This window comes from Naegleria lovaniensis (genome assembly GCF_003324165.1).
Source record: "Naegleria lovaniensis strain ATCC 30569 chromosome Unknown tig019, whole genome shotgun sequence".
Lineage (NCBI taxonomy): Eukaryota > Heterolobosea > Eutetramitea > Acrasida > Naegleriidae > Naegleria > Naegleria lovaniensis.
The window spans coordinates 326,082-341,839 of record NW_025407840.1 but is presented as its reverse complement, the minus strand read 5'-3'; the positions used below and the strand labels follow the sequence as shown (position 1 = coordinate 341,839).

The 15,758-nt window shown below is 34.4% G+C and overlaps 8 protein-coding genes across 8 annotated transcripts; 1 reads left to right on the top strand and 7 right to left on the bottom strand.

The window, feature by feature from the left end:
- Positions 1-74: 74 nt before the first annotated feature.
- C9374_003392 (uncharacterized protein) lies at positions 75-1,991 on the bottom strand (the record flags this gene model as incomplete). The annotated part of the gene is made up of 1 exon (XM_044692915.1): positions 75-1,991. One exon carries the CDS (start codon positions 1,989-1,991, stop codon positions 75-77), a length of 1,917 nt encoding a protein of 638 aa, XP_044549570.1.
- Positions 1,992-2,182: 191 nt separating this feature from the next.
- On the bottom strand, positions 2,183-4,594 carry C9374_003391 (uncharacterized protein; the record flags this gene model as incomplete). Its single annotated transcript, XM_044692914.1, has 1 exon — positions 2,183-4,594. The coding sequence occupies one exon, from the start codon at positions 4,592-4,594 to the stop codon at positions 2,183-2,185; it is 2,412 nt and encodes an 803-aa protein (XP_044549569.1).
- Positions 4,595-4,770: 176 nt separating this feature from the next.
- C9374_003390 (uncharacterized protein) lies at positions 4,771-6,320 on the bottom strand (the record flags this gene model as incomplete). The annotated part of the gene is made up of 2 exons (XM_044692913.1): positions 4,771-5,326; positions 5,536-6,320. The coding sequence occupies 2 exons, from the start codon at positions 6,318-6,320 to the stop codon at positions 4,771-4,773; spliced, it is 1,341 nt and encodes a 446-aa protein (XP_044549568.1).
- Positions 6,321-6,449: 129 nt separating this feature from the next.
- C9374_003389 (uncharacterized protein) lies at positions 6,450-7,214 on the bottom strand (the record flags this gene model as incomplete). Its single annotated transcript, XM_044692911.1, has 1 exon — positions 6,450-7,214. The coding sequence occupies one exon, from the start codon at positions 7,212-7,214 to the stop codon at positions 6,450-6,452; it is 765 nt and encodes a 254-aa protein (XP_044549567.1).
- Positions 7,215-7,523: 309 nt separating this feature from the next.
- C9374_003388 (uncharacterized protein) lies at positions 7,524-9,410 on the top strand (the record flags this gene model as incomplete). Its single annotated transcript, XM_044692910.1, has 2 exons — positions 7,524-8,323; positions 8,663-9,410. 2 exons carry the CDS (start codon positions 7,524-7,526, stop codon positions 9,408-9,410), a joined length of 1,548 nt encoding a protein of 515 aa, XP_044549566.1.
- Positions 9,411-9,595: 185 nt separating this feature from the next.
- C9374_003387 (uncharacterized protein) lies at positions 9,596-11,197 on the bottom strand (the record flags this gene model as incomplete). Its single annotated transcript, XM_044692909.1, has 1 exon — positions 9,596-11,197. The coding sequence occupies one exon, from the start codon at positions 11,195-11,197 to the stop codon at positions 9,596-9,598; it is 1,602 nt and encodes a 533-aa protein (XP_044549565.1).
- Positions 11,198-11,336: 139 nt separating this feature from the next.
- Positions 11,337-12,431, bottom strand: C9374_003386 (uncharacterized protein; the record flags this gene model as incomplete). The annotated part of the gene is made up of 1 exon (XM_044692908.1): positions 11,337-12,431. One exon carries the CDS (start codon positions 12,429-12,431, stop codon positions 11,337-11,339), a length of 1,095 nt encoding a protein of 364 aa, XP_044549564.1.
- A 107-nt stretch (positions 12,432-12,538) lies between these two features.
- C9374_003385 (uncharacterized protein) lies at positions 12,539-15,560 on the bottom strand (the record flags this gene model as incomplete). The annotated part of the gene is made up of 3 exons (XM_044692907.1): positions 12,539-13,681; positions 13,740-14,924; positions 15,039-15,560. The coding sequence occupies 3 exons, from the start codon at positions 15,558-15,560 to the stop codon at positions 12,539-12,541; spliced, it is 2,850 nt and encodes a 949-aa protein (XP_044549563.1).
- Between the last annotated feature and the right edge of the window lie 198 nt (positions 15,561-15,758).

Sequence of the window (15,758 nt, the reverse complement as noted above, 5' to 3'; positions counted from 1 at the left end):
CAATAGTGATGTTGTTGTGTTTCTCAATCTCTCTCTCAATCTCTCTCTCATTCACACCATATGATCGATCTGAATCAATAAACAAAAGGTATCAAACTGTAAGGAACCATATTACAATAACGAGTCCAATCCTGTGCATATTGTCTCGAATAATACAAGTGCCTATTTCTCTCTGTCGTAATGATATCCAATGTATTCAACATGGCATATAAGAGTGGAATGAAATAATGAAAAGTACTACTACTACTACTAGTATGGTACATGTTCATCATTCCAGTCGAAAGACCACCACCAACACTACTCGCACGACTCGTATTAAATATACCATAAAGACCACCACTACCATGAATATTCAATAAAAAGAGTGACCATACCATTAATAATTCTCCACTCAAATCAATATTTCGACACAATAACCATCCACTATCAGCAAGAATATAGGATCCATCTCGAGAACTCACCACTCGAGGTGTGAGAGTCTTACTCAATAAAAAGTAAGGAAAGGATGAAATGGTACGATGTGGTAGTAGTACTGTCGTAGATTTCATATCATTTGTTGTAGATCCATGAAAGTAATACTCTTGCTTGAAATACATGTATTGAGTATTGGAAATGCTCCAAATATAGTAACCTATTAAAAAGAGTACAATGGGTAGAATGGGAATGGAATCATACATAGTAGTAGTAATTGTACCAGTAGTAGTACCAGTAGTAGTACCAGTAGTAGTAGTATTATTCAATAATGAAACTTGATGAATTTGATGAATCAATGGTATGGTATTAAAGAATGGTAATACAACACTCTTATCCAAGACATCCATGAGATCATTTTCACCATCATAGGAACCCATGACACTACTATTCATATAGAGTTGAATCATGTAATTACAAATGAGGAATGTTGCAATCATTTGACATGCTACAGGATATGAAATGTATTCATACAATTCAAATTGTTTAGCAACCACACTCAACGAGAGAATGAACCATAAATTGTAACCCATATCAATGGATGGAAGTGAAATTCGAGTGGTGGTGGTGGTGGTTGAGGAAGAGGTGATTGGTGTCATTGTTTCAGCAGTAGTAGTGGGTTGAGTACGAGTCGAGCTCGTCGAACTTGGACCTATATTCATCATCAAATCCTCAGTCGCACTCACATCCTCAGCACCTGTGGTACTACCACCACCAATACTACCACCACTACCAATACTACCACTACCAATACCACTACCAATACCACCACTATCACTACCAATACCACCACTACCAATACCACCACTACCAATACCACTATGGATTGGAATTTGCTTCATTCTCTTCTTACTTTGATAAGTAAAACTAGTTTTGGACAAACTTGCTAAAATCAATCCTCCTACCAATGAACAAGTAAAGAGTGCAATGAAATGTTCATACCATTCCACAACTGGTAATAAATTGGTGACATTCAATATAAATACTAAAAAGATATTCATAATGAATGAATAATACATGTGATACGATGGAGAGGACATGGCAAGAATGGATTGTAAACCACTCCATAGTACAAATAATGAATACATCCAAATACATGTATAATCACTTGGAAGTGCATACATGAAGATTGGTTTCAAGAGTTGATCTTTCAAGAACGAATAAGAATGTGAGAAGGATGAAGGATAAATGAATTGACCATGATGGAACATTGTACACATCCATAAATAGTAGGTGAGGAAGATGGTACCAAAGAATCTCAATGCATGAATGGGTTTGAAAGGTTTCAAGAGATGCTGAACATCTTCGAGGGATGATTCTTGTTGTTGAGACTCAATAAGATCATCACTCGTTTCATCATCCACTCCACCACCACTAATTTCTTCACCAATGATACTTGCTGCAGATTCGATGGTCTTTTGAATACCTTCAATGGCAGCACCAAAGCCACTACGATCACGACTCAACGCAATATTGTCTTCGTCGGCTGGATTGAGATTGGCTGCAGTGGTAACGTCCATTTTTTTAAGGCTTTAAGTGTATTCGTTCACAACTCTCTGGTGGTTGATGAATTCGCGTTCAACACACTCTCGAGAGAATCGATGGTATGTGACACAGCCACACACGCACACACACTCATTCCATTAAGAACGTCAAGTGATATGATGCGTCCTGCCTGCATGAAATCCACCATGATGCATTCTTCGAATCATTATTTCATAAAATCAAATAGACTTTTTTGTGAGAGTTGTTTTTTGGTAGATTTCCTTGTTTGTGTGATTTCTTTTTTCTTGGATGTCTCTTTTTTTCGTTTTTCCTTTGTTGTACTGCTACTACCACTGCTCTTATGAGATTTTTGATTATTTGATACACCACTGCATGTATGACTCGTGTTGTTGTTGTTGTTGGTATTATTATCATTACTCGTGTTCGAGTTGATATTACTACTAGTACTACTACTATTACTACTACTGCATATACTATGATTTACACAAGTATGATCTTCCAAACATTCTTTGATACTTCCATAATGATAGAGTGCATTCCAAAATAATTCTTCATGATTTTCATAGAGTTTTTCTGAATTCACTTGTTGAATATTTGATAATAATTCTAATAACTTGTTTTTGGGAATGTAAGAAACAATTCGAAGGGTTGTTGTACTCGTACTAGGATCACCACCATCGACAACTTGTTTGATGGTCAAGGATGGTTTGAATTTGTTTCTTATTGAGTTGCAATGAATACATGTCATGTAACCTGAATGTTCATTGGTATTCGATTCAATATGTTGTTTTTCTAACCATTGATGACAGTGTTTACATTCTTCACCTAATAAGAAACAGAGTCCATCTGCTGATGTGAAATATAAATCATAGAGTGGTGTTGTATGAGTGGTTGTTGATATTTTTGGAGTGGTTGTTCTTGTGGTTGATGGAATAGTTATATTGGTTGTGTTCGTCTGATGAGATTCTAATATTGGAGTGTCAGTAATGGATGTGCACAACATGTTGGAACTAGGATGACCATTCTGATCATTCTGGATTGCAATAGTGCACTTCTTTCTTTTAAGCTTTAAAGTTGCGGATGAAGGGATTGTTTTTCTCTTCTTATTGGTAGGTGAGTTGGGTTCTGAGTGAGTATTGACCTTTTCATTATTAGTAGTAGTAGTAGTAATGAGAGTGGAATCTTTAGGGATAAGATGGATTGGCTCATGGATTTCTTGAGCTATACATTTTGGTGCAACAACCTGAATACTACTACTACTATTATTATTATTACTATTGCTACTACTAGTACTACCACCACTACTCATCGTCTCATTGACACACTTCTCTTCTTCTTCTATTGTGGATGCAGTTGATTCTAACGCAACAATCTTATCAGGTGATGATTTTAACCAACTTTCAAATTTGTTTTTTGATCTCTCAAATGCTTTTCGATCTGCATTATTTCTAATTTTCACAACTTGTTTGGGTGCTGCAGTATGAGTAGAGGAGGCAGATGTTGTGGATGCATGAGGTGATGATTTCTTCTTTTTTGTTGTTGTTGCTTTAGAAGGTTTGAGTAACAACACATTTAAGGGATTCATGATGGATGGTGAATGCTTCTCCGTGGTACTTCCACAGTAAGAATTGGACTGTTGTTCTTTCACTTGACATACTTGTTGTTCATGGATATCATCCAATAATAAATCATCTCCTAATAGAGAGGTATTCAAAGGATCATTATTCATACAAGTACTATTCATAGTACTAGAGCTTGAAGAATGGGTTGATAAAGTGGTATTGTATCGAGACGATGGAGTTTGGAATGTGTCGTCATGAGAATTATTCATGTCATGGGTGGAAGAGTTTGTTTTTTTGGAATTTGCATTGACAATCATTGTTTCTAGTGAAAAGAGTGGTGAAGCAGATAAACGATCCGTCGTCTTATTGTCACTGCCACTACTACTATCACTACTGGATGGTATCATTAATGAAGCTGGTATTTGTGAGAATTGAATTTGTTCAAGATATTTTGATGGACTATCAGAAAAGAATTCATTTTCTTCATTCTTCGTGTCGATGGAGGATGATTGATTTTTCAGAACCACTTGCTTTTTTCTATTGTTGTCATGCAGATTTGCATGTTTTGATGATATAAAGGATCGTTTCATATCAAATTGTTGAGTGAGTTGAAGATCGAATGGAGTCATTAATTTACTCCATTTGTTTTGAGTGAGATTGGTATTGTAAATGTTATTATTCGTCAATGTTTGTAAATGATCTTGTTCCGATAATAATATCGGAGGTGAAAGATTATTGGTTCGAGCCTTGGTAGTTGATGATGTTTTCGTTGATGAATCATTTAATGCTTTTGTATCATTGGAATAATAATTTCTATTAGCGATTCCTAAAATTGGAGAGGGTGGATCCTGATGTTTTGTTGAATCATATTGACGACTCGTGATTAATTCTTCTACATCATCACTACTCTTCTCTTCTGGATCAAAGGATTGAATCTCATCATCATCACTACTATTATCCTCTCCGATGAGTATTGTTGGACTAGGAGCACAACCATTGTTGTTGTTGTTGCGTAAAGTGTGTAGCCTCAGTTCGGGACTACTCGGTGTTTGCATTGTTTTTTATGAAAAAAGCCTTTTTTCCAATTTTTGTTCTTGCGATTGATGGAAACAACAATGGAACTTCAATGTTGAATGGCCATTTTCAATATTCAAAAAACATGACTCATTCTCAAAATTCACAAAACATATATGTTTAATACATTGCACGTGTATCAATATTCTCGTTTTGTCTATTGTTGTCCACCCTTATATAAATTCAAATAATATCGTGAGGTAATTAATCTCATCACTTCATTGGTTCCTTCCAAAATGCAATGCACACGTAAATCTCTTAAATATCTCTCAACACCATATTCATTCAAATATCCATATCCTCCAAACATTTGAAGAGAATCATTGACCACATCAAAACATTCATCGGTAGCAAATCTTTTAGCCATTGCACAAAATGTAGTTGAATGTGATGATTTCTCCATATCTAATTGAGCAGCTGCTGTTCTCACCATTAATCGAGAAGCATGAACTCGAGTAGCCATATCTGCTAATTTGAATTGTAAATGTTGGAAATTAGAAAGTGGCTTTCCAAACTGTTTTCTAGTGTGTAAATATTCACCTGCCATGTTCATGCATTGTTGAGCACCACCAACACTACATGTTGCAATATTAATTCTACCACCATCAAGACCTTGCATGGCAATTTTGAAACCTTGTCCAATTTCACCTAAAATATTTTCTTTTTTCACTTTGACATTGTCCATAATGACAGCACGAGTGGGTTGTGTATTCCTTTTTTAATCATCATTCAAATAATATTCCATAACAATATATCCGTACATTTCAGCCACAAGAGTCGTGATTTTTAAATGATATAGTTTTCAATTTCCATTCCCAACATTAGCAATAGGAAAATAGTTTTCAAATTCCACCAATATCAACAACAACATTAAACATGTAAATCCATCAATATCAATATGAACAAGTCCAAATGTACATACCATCCTAATTTCACTTCATTCTTACCAAATGATAATCCAGGTGTGTTCTTTTCAATAATGAAACAAGTAATGGCATCAGCACTCGATTCTTCCTTCTTTGAGCTTGCAGTGCCGTTGCTCACCTTGGCCATGACCAAATAAACATCACTACTTCCACCACCACTGATAAAAGCCTTCTCTCCATTCAACACATAACTCTCTCCATCCTCACTCAATACTGCTCTTGTTCTCAATGAGGCAGCATCACTTCCACTATTAGGTTCAGTTAAACAATACGATGCAAACTTTTCCATACTACATAACGCAGGTAAATAACGTTCCTTTTGTTGTGGAGTACCATATTGGTCAATCATCCAACAACACATATTATGAATGGTGAGATAGGCTGTGGTAGAGACATCACCCTTTGCTAATTGTTCGAAAATGATACTTGCATCCAATCGAGAAAGACCTGTACCACCATAATCGGTTGAGACATAAATACCACCAAAGCCTAATTGTGCGGCTTCTCTCAAGGTCTCCATTGGAAATGTTTTATTACGATCCCATTCCGAGACAATATGTTCTTGAAAATGTTTGTTGGTAAAGTCTTTGGCAAGTTGTTGATATTCCAATTGTTCGGGAGTGAGATTGAATTGTTCAGAATGAGTAATGAGTTCTTGATTGGCGGATGAAAGAAAGCGTTGTTGGAATGGAATAATGACAGCCTTCTTCAACAATTGAAGTGGTGCTGATGGTTGCTTGTTGATGGCTGAGGAAAGATGAATGAAGGATTGTTTCAACATTTTTTTCAAGGGCAAAGTTGGCTTGTTGTTGTTGAGACCGTGTTTACAATGCTGCGGACAGTAGTGTGTGAGGGGAACAAGACTCTTTGAGAATTCTCGTTATTAAATGTCCAAGTTCAGCTCGTGTTTTTATTCTTGTTCTTCGTCCACAACATAATCATCTTCCTCATCTTCTTCATTCAAGAATAATTCCTCATCAATTTCATCTTCATCCACATATTGCTGTGCAGCTTCTTCACCAATTTTACTAATCAATAATTGTTGACGCTCTTCAAAGATTTGCCTTCCAGTCTTGGCTCCAGGAAATCGTTTTGCTTTTTCTGCTCTTTCTTTTTCCATAACTTTTTGTTGTTCCTGAACAAACTTATCACGCCATTCTTTAAAATTTTCGGGAGTGACTGGTGTTCCTCGTCCAATATTCGAAACTAAAACTTCAGAGTCCATTGTAAATCTATCCAAAGATGAGTCATTGGCTGATGATGAGGAAGTACCCGAGGCTGATGATGTTGCTGTAGTCGACTCGGATGATGATTGTTCTTGTTGATACTTGATGAGAAATTCCTGAATGGTACTAGCAAGAGTAAAAACACAAGAGGTACCCATAAATTGATTAGCAGTATCTACCAGTAATTCTTTCAATTCATTCATTGTACGATTGGTAATATTTCCTCTTGTATTATAAATATCAAAATGAGGTATTGATGAGCTCGGATAATCATCATGATACGTTACTTCCAAAGTAATTCCAACATCATTGACTTCAGTTTCGGATTCAACAGTATATGGGAATATTTCAATTTTAAAATGAGTATCGGAAAGAAGTGTAAGTTCAGTAGGATAGATGGATTGAAGAGCCTCAATTTCCAATTGTTGTTCTTGTTGGTTGGATGACATTTTTTTTGTGATGTTTCAATCCACAATAGACCGTGATGCAATTCGACACCTACCTTGTATTGACAAGAATTGGCCAGAAATCCAAGCCTTTTTGTTGGCAAATTCCACTACTTTTTCGTCTAGTTAGAATCTCAATGGGATTCTTTGTACATATTTCTTAAATAAATTTTTTTTGGGATGTTTGCTTCCAACAAAAACTTTCCAAGTTCGTCAACCAAGACCAACCATTTTAAAAATATTCTCAAATCTCTCAACCAGTTGGTGTTGTTGTTGCAAAACGTTTGAATTTTGATCCCCATTCACATCATCATGATCAGCAAAATTAAAAACTTCTTTTCTTCTCCGAGTCGAACCAATGAATCGGATCAACAATCCGACATGGATCGTGTAGGTTCTGCTGCTTCTTCCAAGAGTGGTTCTAAAAATAAGAATAACAATGATCGCATGTATCGTCCTATTCATGCAACGAAACATCAACAACAACAACAACCCTATCATATTTATTTACCTTCTTCCATCCTCTCTACCACAACAACAACAAGTCGTGAATTTCATGTCATGAAAACCAATACATATTATGGACATTCTTCTTCGCAACTCAACACCGACCCTGAAGGCTTTATCAAACGATCATGTTTTCATTCTGTAAAACTTCCACAAGATTTCAGAAACATTGCACAAATATTATGTGTCTCTCATAGAATTTATGTTCTCGAAGCAGGTAGTGGTCGAGTCCATGTCTATGATATTGATAATAATTCATCAAGTTTTGTTACTCCTGTTGGATATATGATGAAATTTGATGGAGAACGATTAAAAGTAGTTGCCATTCGAGGTGATACTTATGGAATGCTCTATTTGGTCTATGATTCAACATTGAATCGATGTGTCTTGTATGGTGGAGATCAAAATCATTATGACAATGTTGGAGTGGATGTTCCAAAACATTCCAATAATTTAGATTGTGCACTAGCTTTTGATCCATATTGGGATCAGAGTGGAGGTATTGTGAATCGAGAGATTACTCATGTCGAATGTGCCTATTCATTGAGTTTTTGTGTGACCAATCATTGTGAAATTAGAATTAGTGGTCAAGTGATTTGGTGTCGGTAAGTGAGTGGTGTGTGTGTTTTCATATATATTCACTCGGGACACAATGAATGGCTCTGATCTCTCTCTTTGAACTCTAATTGAACTTTAAAATTTTAATTTTTCGATTGGACCTTGGCATACACACACATTTTTAAACCAACATATGTTACTACTACTACATGTTATTACTACTACATGGCATGAATGATTTGATACATTGATAAACACAACTACATGCCATTTTGATACATTGGCATGAATGATTTGATACATTGATAAACATTTCATTATGGTAAACACAAATATTTCATTATGGTAAACACAAATATTTCATTATGGTAAATACACAAATACAGACCTGGTAACACATCTACTACTTGGAAAGAAATTGTATTTACAACACGAAGACCAATTATTGATTTACAAACTCATAGTTTTGGTTTTGTTGCTCTTCTCGATGATTCGAGTATTTGTGTGGGTGGAAGTAATAATCACTATGAAAACATGCATTCTGCTACAGGAAGTTATATTGATATTCAGTATATTGACAATTTGAATTATGTTCCAAAACAAATTTATTGTACAAGTTATACAACGATCGTTAGAACGAGTGAAGATAAATTTATTGAATATGGAAGAGGGTTTGCAAATCGATCCACACAAACACCACCAAATGGAACACCGTTTGTCATTGATAGTACTGCTGCACCAAATTATTCGAAACAATTTGAATCAAATTATGTATTGGATGAAATTTATTTGAAAGGTTCAATGATCGCATCATCGTATGAGAAACCAGATTTATATTTTTTATATTCTGAAGGAGGAGTGAATGGTTTTGTGAAATTGAGTGATTATTTTGATCATTCACTTGTTATGAATCATCGAGTGAGAGGTGCTTGCAATACGTCATGTTTTGTTCTCTATGTGACCTATCCTGATACGAGTGCTACATTCACACAAATGCACAAGAAATTATTTGAAATTTTATGGAGAGAAGATGCTCCATTGAGCGATGTTCACATTGTTGTGTCTGATCATCATTATGCTCGGAGTGAGAGTATGTACTCTAGGGAGGAGGAGTCGAATGACTGTGATGAATGATCACAAGGTTGCATCGTAGCACGTGGTGGTAGTGGTGGCGATGGTGGTGTTGTCTTCAATGCATTGAAGAATAGATTGATTGTTAAAATGTCTTGTTGAAAAGACGAATAAATTCTTCAATTTTGTAAAGTATTTGCAAATTTATGTGAGGAGAGAGTGAAGCATGAAGTGACAACAACAATATACTATTGGCTCAGTGATTCATCCGTTTGCAATTTAGAAAAATCCAAGTCATGCGAAGTATCCATCTTATCTTCAGTCGTGAAGCTTGAGGAAGGAGTTGCAGTTGTACTACTAGTCGTATTGCTGTGGTGTGTTTGTTGCAACAACTGCTTACTCTGAGAAGCGGTTTGCATGTGATGAATATTTGCAAGGCTATGTATCACACTGTTCATCACATTGTTTGCACTGTTCATGACTTGATTCATTGAAGTAGTATGAGCAGCAGTATTATTATTATTATTGCTCATCACATGCTGAATACTTGAATTGGATGATACTAAACTTTTGAAATAATACAAATCGACTGATTTCACAGCAATAAATTCAACATATTCCAATCTCATCATTTTCAATAACAATACACAATTATATCCATATCTAATGGGTAACAAAATACACCCAGCATTATGACTTGCACAATCAATGCACCATCTCAAATCATATTTCACTGAATGATCGTCATGCAAATGAATATCCATATTTGGTATTTCAACATTTAATTGAATGGAACCAGTAATAGGAATGTAGAGTAATGGTTTATCATCAATGTATTCACTTTCAATTCTAAAACAGTGACTCCAATTCTTTGTTTGTGACTCGTTGTCATAAACACATGAATTTGAAAAGTATTTGATTCGATTGGCATGTCTTGTAATTTCCATTTCTAATTGTTTGGAATTTCCAATTCGAATGTGAAAATAAGAATTTTGATTGTTGGGCATGGTATTGCAACATTCAGATAATAATTTCATGGAATGAGCATCTACAAGAAATTTCAAAGTATTCTTTGGAATGTTTGTAGAGGCAGAGGATGGAATTTGAGTGATACAATGATTATTGGTATCATTCAACATGATGTTGGATGATGATTGATTCATCAGAGTATTATTATTATTATTATTAGTAGTAGTAGTAGTGTTACTAGTAGTATTATTAATATTATTATTATTATTCATATTCATATTGGAAGAAGAAGACGGTTGAATGTTTGTAAGATCTGCCACGACTCGATTCTTGGACAATGTTTGAAGACCATAATTATTCGTTTCATCAAGTACTTGAGAACTTGTTGTTGTTGTTATGGGTGTCACCATGGTATGGTTCATCATGATTGTTGGCGCTATAAGAGTGGTCGGACTTGTGGATGTGGAAAATGTCGTGGAGTGAGTGGTGTTGCTAGTAGTGGTTAATTTGTGATGAAACGACTCTTCTTCATTATTCGTCACTAGTGCACCACCACCACCACCACTACCACTGCTCGTACTAGCAATCGTAGAATGAACATTTACAGCAGAGTTATGAGCAGAAGGTTGAGTTGGTTTTTGTACTTGTTTGATACTAATTTTTGAATGTTGTTTGTTGAGAATGTGATCTGGTGGTAAATTTGAATACTTGTTGTTGTTCATGTTGTTGTGAGGATGGTTCGGAGTACTAGTTAGAGGAAATGATGAGGCTATTGTTGAAGGATGATTTGTGGAGGGAACCATGGGTGGTTGAGAATGAGTATTAAAATTGTTGTTGTTGCTTTCCATTTTGTTTTGTGGTGTGTTTGTTGTGGCTTGCATTTTTTTCAAGAATTCTTTTTGGCAGTTGACATTTTTGTGAATTAGGCAAGAGAGTATGGAAAATAGTGCTGGTGATATAAATTATGATCGAGTGAGTTTTAAAATTTCAAAAATACTAGTGTTTAATTCATGTCACACACTATTTGATAAAATTCCTATCGTACAATGCACTAAATCTATAGGCTCTATTTTCAGTATAAAAAAGTCTCAAATAGTCTTGTGGAGTGAGAAGATCCTTCTTGGTGATTAATCGATTTTGATATTCTTCATTGAGTTTTCTTTTTTGAAGAATGGAATATGAATTTTGATGAGAAATATTCTGTTGAATGAGTTCATCGAGTGATTTAGAAGTGTGGTTAGAATGGTCTAGATCCTTATTCACAATATAATTTTGAGTCAAATGTCGAAATTCTTCATCTCTTGTACTTGCTATTTTCAAATCATACATTAAATCATTGGAGACCTTATTATTTCTAATTAACTCTGAGATGGTATCATATTTGATTGAATGTAGTTGCAAATATAAAAACCATAAATGTTCCATATCTATTTGCTTTCCATTCCGAAGTGTGAATATATGTGAGTCTAATGGGTGTATTAAATCTTCTTCTGGAGTATTGGGAGGATTTGAATCTAATTTCATTTCTCGCCAATAGTCATGCCATTCTTTTGAAAAATTAAAAGCATTTTCATTTAATAAATCAAATTCAGATTCAAAAGGATAGGGAGTGTCAAATTTCACTAAAAACGCAGTCTCTTTTTTATGATACAATCTACTTCTAAATACGTTTGTTAGATCAATAGCTGGAATTCCAGTCCAATAACTGATGGTTTCATCTGCTGATGACTCTTTAAGATCAAAATATGCGAACACCACCACAGACAAAATTCCTGCAGAGGCAACAGAGCGAAATGGTTCAGGAATTTTATAAAGGAATCTTGTTATAATACTCACTCGGGATGAACAAGTTGATGTAAAGGATAGAAGAGCCTCTTTTGAAATGGAATTGGAAAAGGTACTAGGTGTGAGGCTTGAAAGGAAGGAATAATAAGACTTGAAGGATGATAATTTGAAGAGAGGAGAGAACCATGATGAAGTTGTTCTATGATTGGTTGTTGTTGCTGTTTTATTGTAATTGATAGGGTTGGATTTTAAAATCGGAGATGATGATTTCGGAGAGCATGTTCGTTCGTTGGGTTCGTTGGGTTCGTTGGGGTCTGCTGGTTTTTGCATTTTTTAAATGTATTTTTATCTATGTGTGGAGAGACTTTTCAATGAATCGAGATGTGTTTTTCATAAAATTTTATAATTCTCGTCCTTGTCATGGTGCTCCTCAACAATCACTTGCGAGATGGTTTCTTCTTTCTTGAATTTCTATCAAGTTGCTGTATCGTTGTTGTTCTTTGTTCCATCACGGACAAGTAAACTTGATGCATATCATCAGAAATGTTCAAATGGTTCTGTATCCATTCCCATACTTGTTTGATGTGATAAGGTTTGTGAAAATTTTTGGAAATACATGCACCCAATTCCAGTAACAATTGCACCATTTGTTTCAAATATTCTCTATCAGAGAGCTCACAAATTGTTAATTCTTGAATTCTCTCAACAATGTTTTTCATATCCAAATACTTGTCAAAGAGTATGTCTAATTCTTCCAGCGACAATAGAGGAGATAGATGTTGTAGAAATTGTCTATTCTTGGTTGATTTACATCCACTCTTTAACACTTGTTCAAAATCTTCATCTGTATAATATTTATGTATTTGAAGGAATGTATTGAATGGAACAATGAGAAAATCATCATTTTCAATTTCAATATTGAAAAATGAACAACGACTTGTAGTGATACTCGTTCCTTTGGGATGAGACTTGTTCGATGCAGTCAAAACGATATCATTCAATTCCATTAACATTTTTTCTAAAAATTTTGAATGATAAATTTTGATTAAATCTCCACTCCAGTGATTTCCATGACGTTGTGGTCGTTGAGTAGATGAATAGTTCAATAAATATTCCATATTTGGATACTTTTGATAGATGGAAATAAGAGATTGAATATCATCATTACTATACCATGTAAATGCATTATCCAAAGTTAAATTTAAAAATTGACTTTGATAATCATATTCTTTCCATTGTGTATACATGGTGGATATAGAATAGTAATCTTTGTGTTTCTTCTTTTGTTGTAAAATTGCTTTCAATTCCTTATTTTTCATTCTACTTAGAATATTACTATTATAGTAATCAATATCAATGGATGAATTTCGTTTCATATGAGAGGATACTTTAGTAGCCATTGTGAGCTTTTCGTGAGCAAATTGTAACACTTTTTCTTCAATAGAATTTCTTATTAAAAACTTGTAAACATAGACTGTTTTTGTTTGACCAATTCGATGACATCGATTTGTAGCTTGATCATCATTGTGTGGATTCCACATCATATCAAATTCAATTACAACATTAGCAGAGACTAAATTCTATGGAATGATTCATGCATGTATCAACAAGAATCTAGATCAAATAGAGTAAACTTACCAATCCCAAACCACCTGCTTTTGTGCTCAATAGAAATACAAAATCTTGAGAATTTTCGTGTTGAAAACTTTCAATAGAAAGTTCACGTTCTTCCATCGATTTGCTACCATCTAATCGTTGATATCGATAATTCTTACAAATGAGATAGTATTCAATCATATCCAATGTGGTTGTATATTGACTAAATATAACAACCTTATTTTGTTCACTAAAATGTTTTTCAAGTAAATAATCCAACACAATAAATTTGCTACTTGTTTGAATGACTTTCTTTAACATGTATTCACGAGTGAGAGTCGAGAGAAATTTGGAAAAATATTGAGAATTAAAGATGGGATCTGTTTCAGAAGCGTAAGCAGGTGTCTGGCTTGTGGATGATTTGGTTGAGAGGTCATTACTAAATACGTGTGAGCTCTTATCTAATAAATAAATAAATGGATGATTGGCAATTTTCATACAGTCAATCACATTTTGAAGAGAATTCTCTGCGTCATCTTCTTCTTCCATTTGTTCTCTAACAAATCTGAAACAATCTTCTTGAAGAGGAGTGGGCTCTAATAATAGAATATATTCTTCTTTTGGTTTGATGACATTGCTTAAAACTTCTTCTTTGTTTCTACGAAGCATAATTTGTTTAATTCTTGATCCAAATTCCTTGATATTCGTTTCATATAATTTTTTAAAATCTTTGAGAGAGTCATTGAAAGGTTTTGTTTGATTTAAAAATTTCAAAAGAGAATAAAATTGTGATAAATTATTTTGAAGAGGTGTTCCAGTTAACAACAGAATGGCCTCAGATTTGAGTTGTTTCATCTTTTTGTAAACCTTACTATTTTGATTAGATAGAAAGTGAGCTTCATCAATCACTATATATTTCCAATAGATTGTGTCAAATACATGTTGACGAGAAAGTGATTCCTTTGTTGTAATGACAACATTAGGTAATAGATATCTATTTTGAATAGATTCATCTAAAAACACAGCATATTTTTGAAGAGCTCTCTTTTTTTCAATACTCCCATAATATGCTAGAACATTAATGGGTTCAACTTGCCACTTTTTGAATTCATTGACCCAATTACCTAGAATAGATTTTGGTACAACAATGAGAAAAGGTCCTTTGATTTTTTCAAACTTGATTAAATAATTAATGGTTGAAATGACTTGAACAGTTTTACCAATACCCTGTTATTGAGATGATCGTGCGAATGGAAAGTAATGGTAGTAGTAGTAGTAGTAGTATTGCGGATAACAAAAGATCAAACAGAATATTCAGAAAAGAGCACGTATGATACATACCATATCATCTGCAAGAATGACATTCTTCCTTTCTAAATAGTTTTTCAATAACCACAAAACCCCTTCTGTTTGGTATTTATGAAGCGAAAGTCCACTATTGTTACTATACATGGTGAATAAAAATATGGACATGTCTGTTTCATCAAAAGTATTGGGACTAGTTGGTGATTCACTTGATGACGAAGACATTAAATATTTGTTTGCAATTTTATGATTATACTCTTCAATTAATGGTTCAGTAATTCCAAATTGCAATTTGTTTTCATCATCGTTAGGAATGGAAATGACTTTGTTAGCCTTGTTGAGTAATGTAATAGTTCTGGAAGTTACTTTGAGAATGACATCCAATTGATGAGCCTTTGAGTTGAGATGGGTCTCATCATCATCCGATAATTCGTCATCATTTTCTTCATCGGAGGTTTGGATGGTTTCTTCTTCATCGGATTTCACTCTTTTTGATGATTTTAAATCACTGCTGTCGGAAGTGTTGTTGGGAGTATGAGAGCGTTTGTTTTGAGTCATTTTTTTTGGCTCAACACCCACATCGAGCAACCACTCGAACCTCTAGTTCGTTGCAAAAATTTATTCAGTCCTATATCGATGTTCAGGAGGTGAAACACAGGTCACAGACTGGTTGGTTCATTGGTTGGTTGCATCAAAAGATTTTTAATTTACGAATTACGACCTCGAGAGTATCAGCAAGGCCATTACTTTCATTGT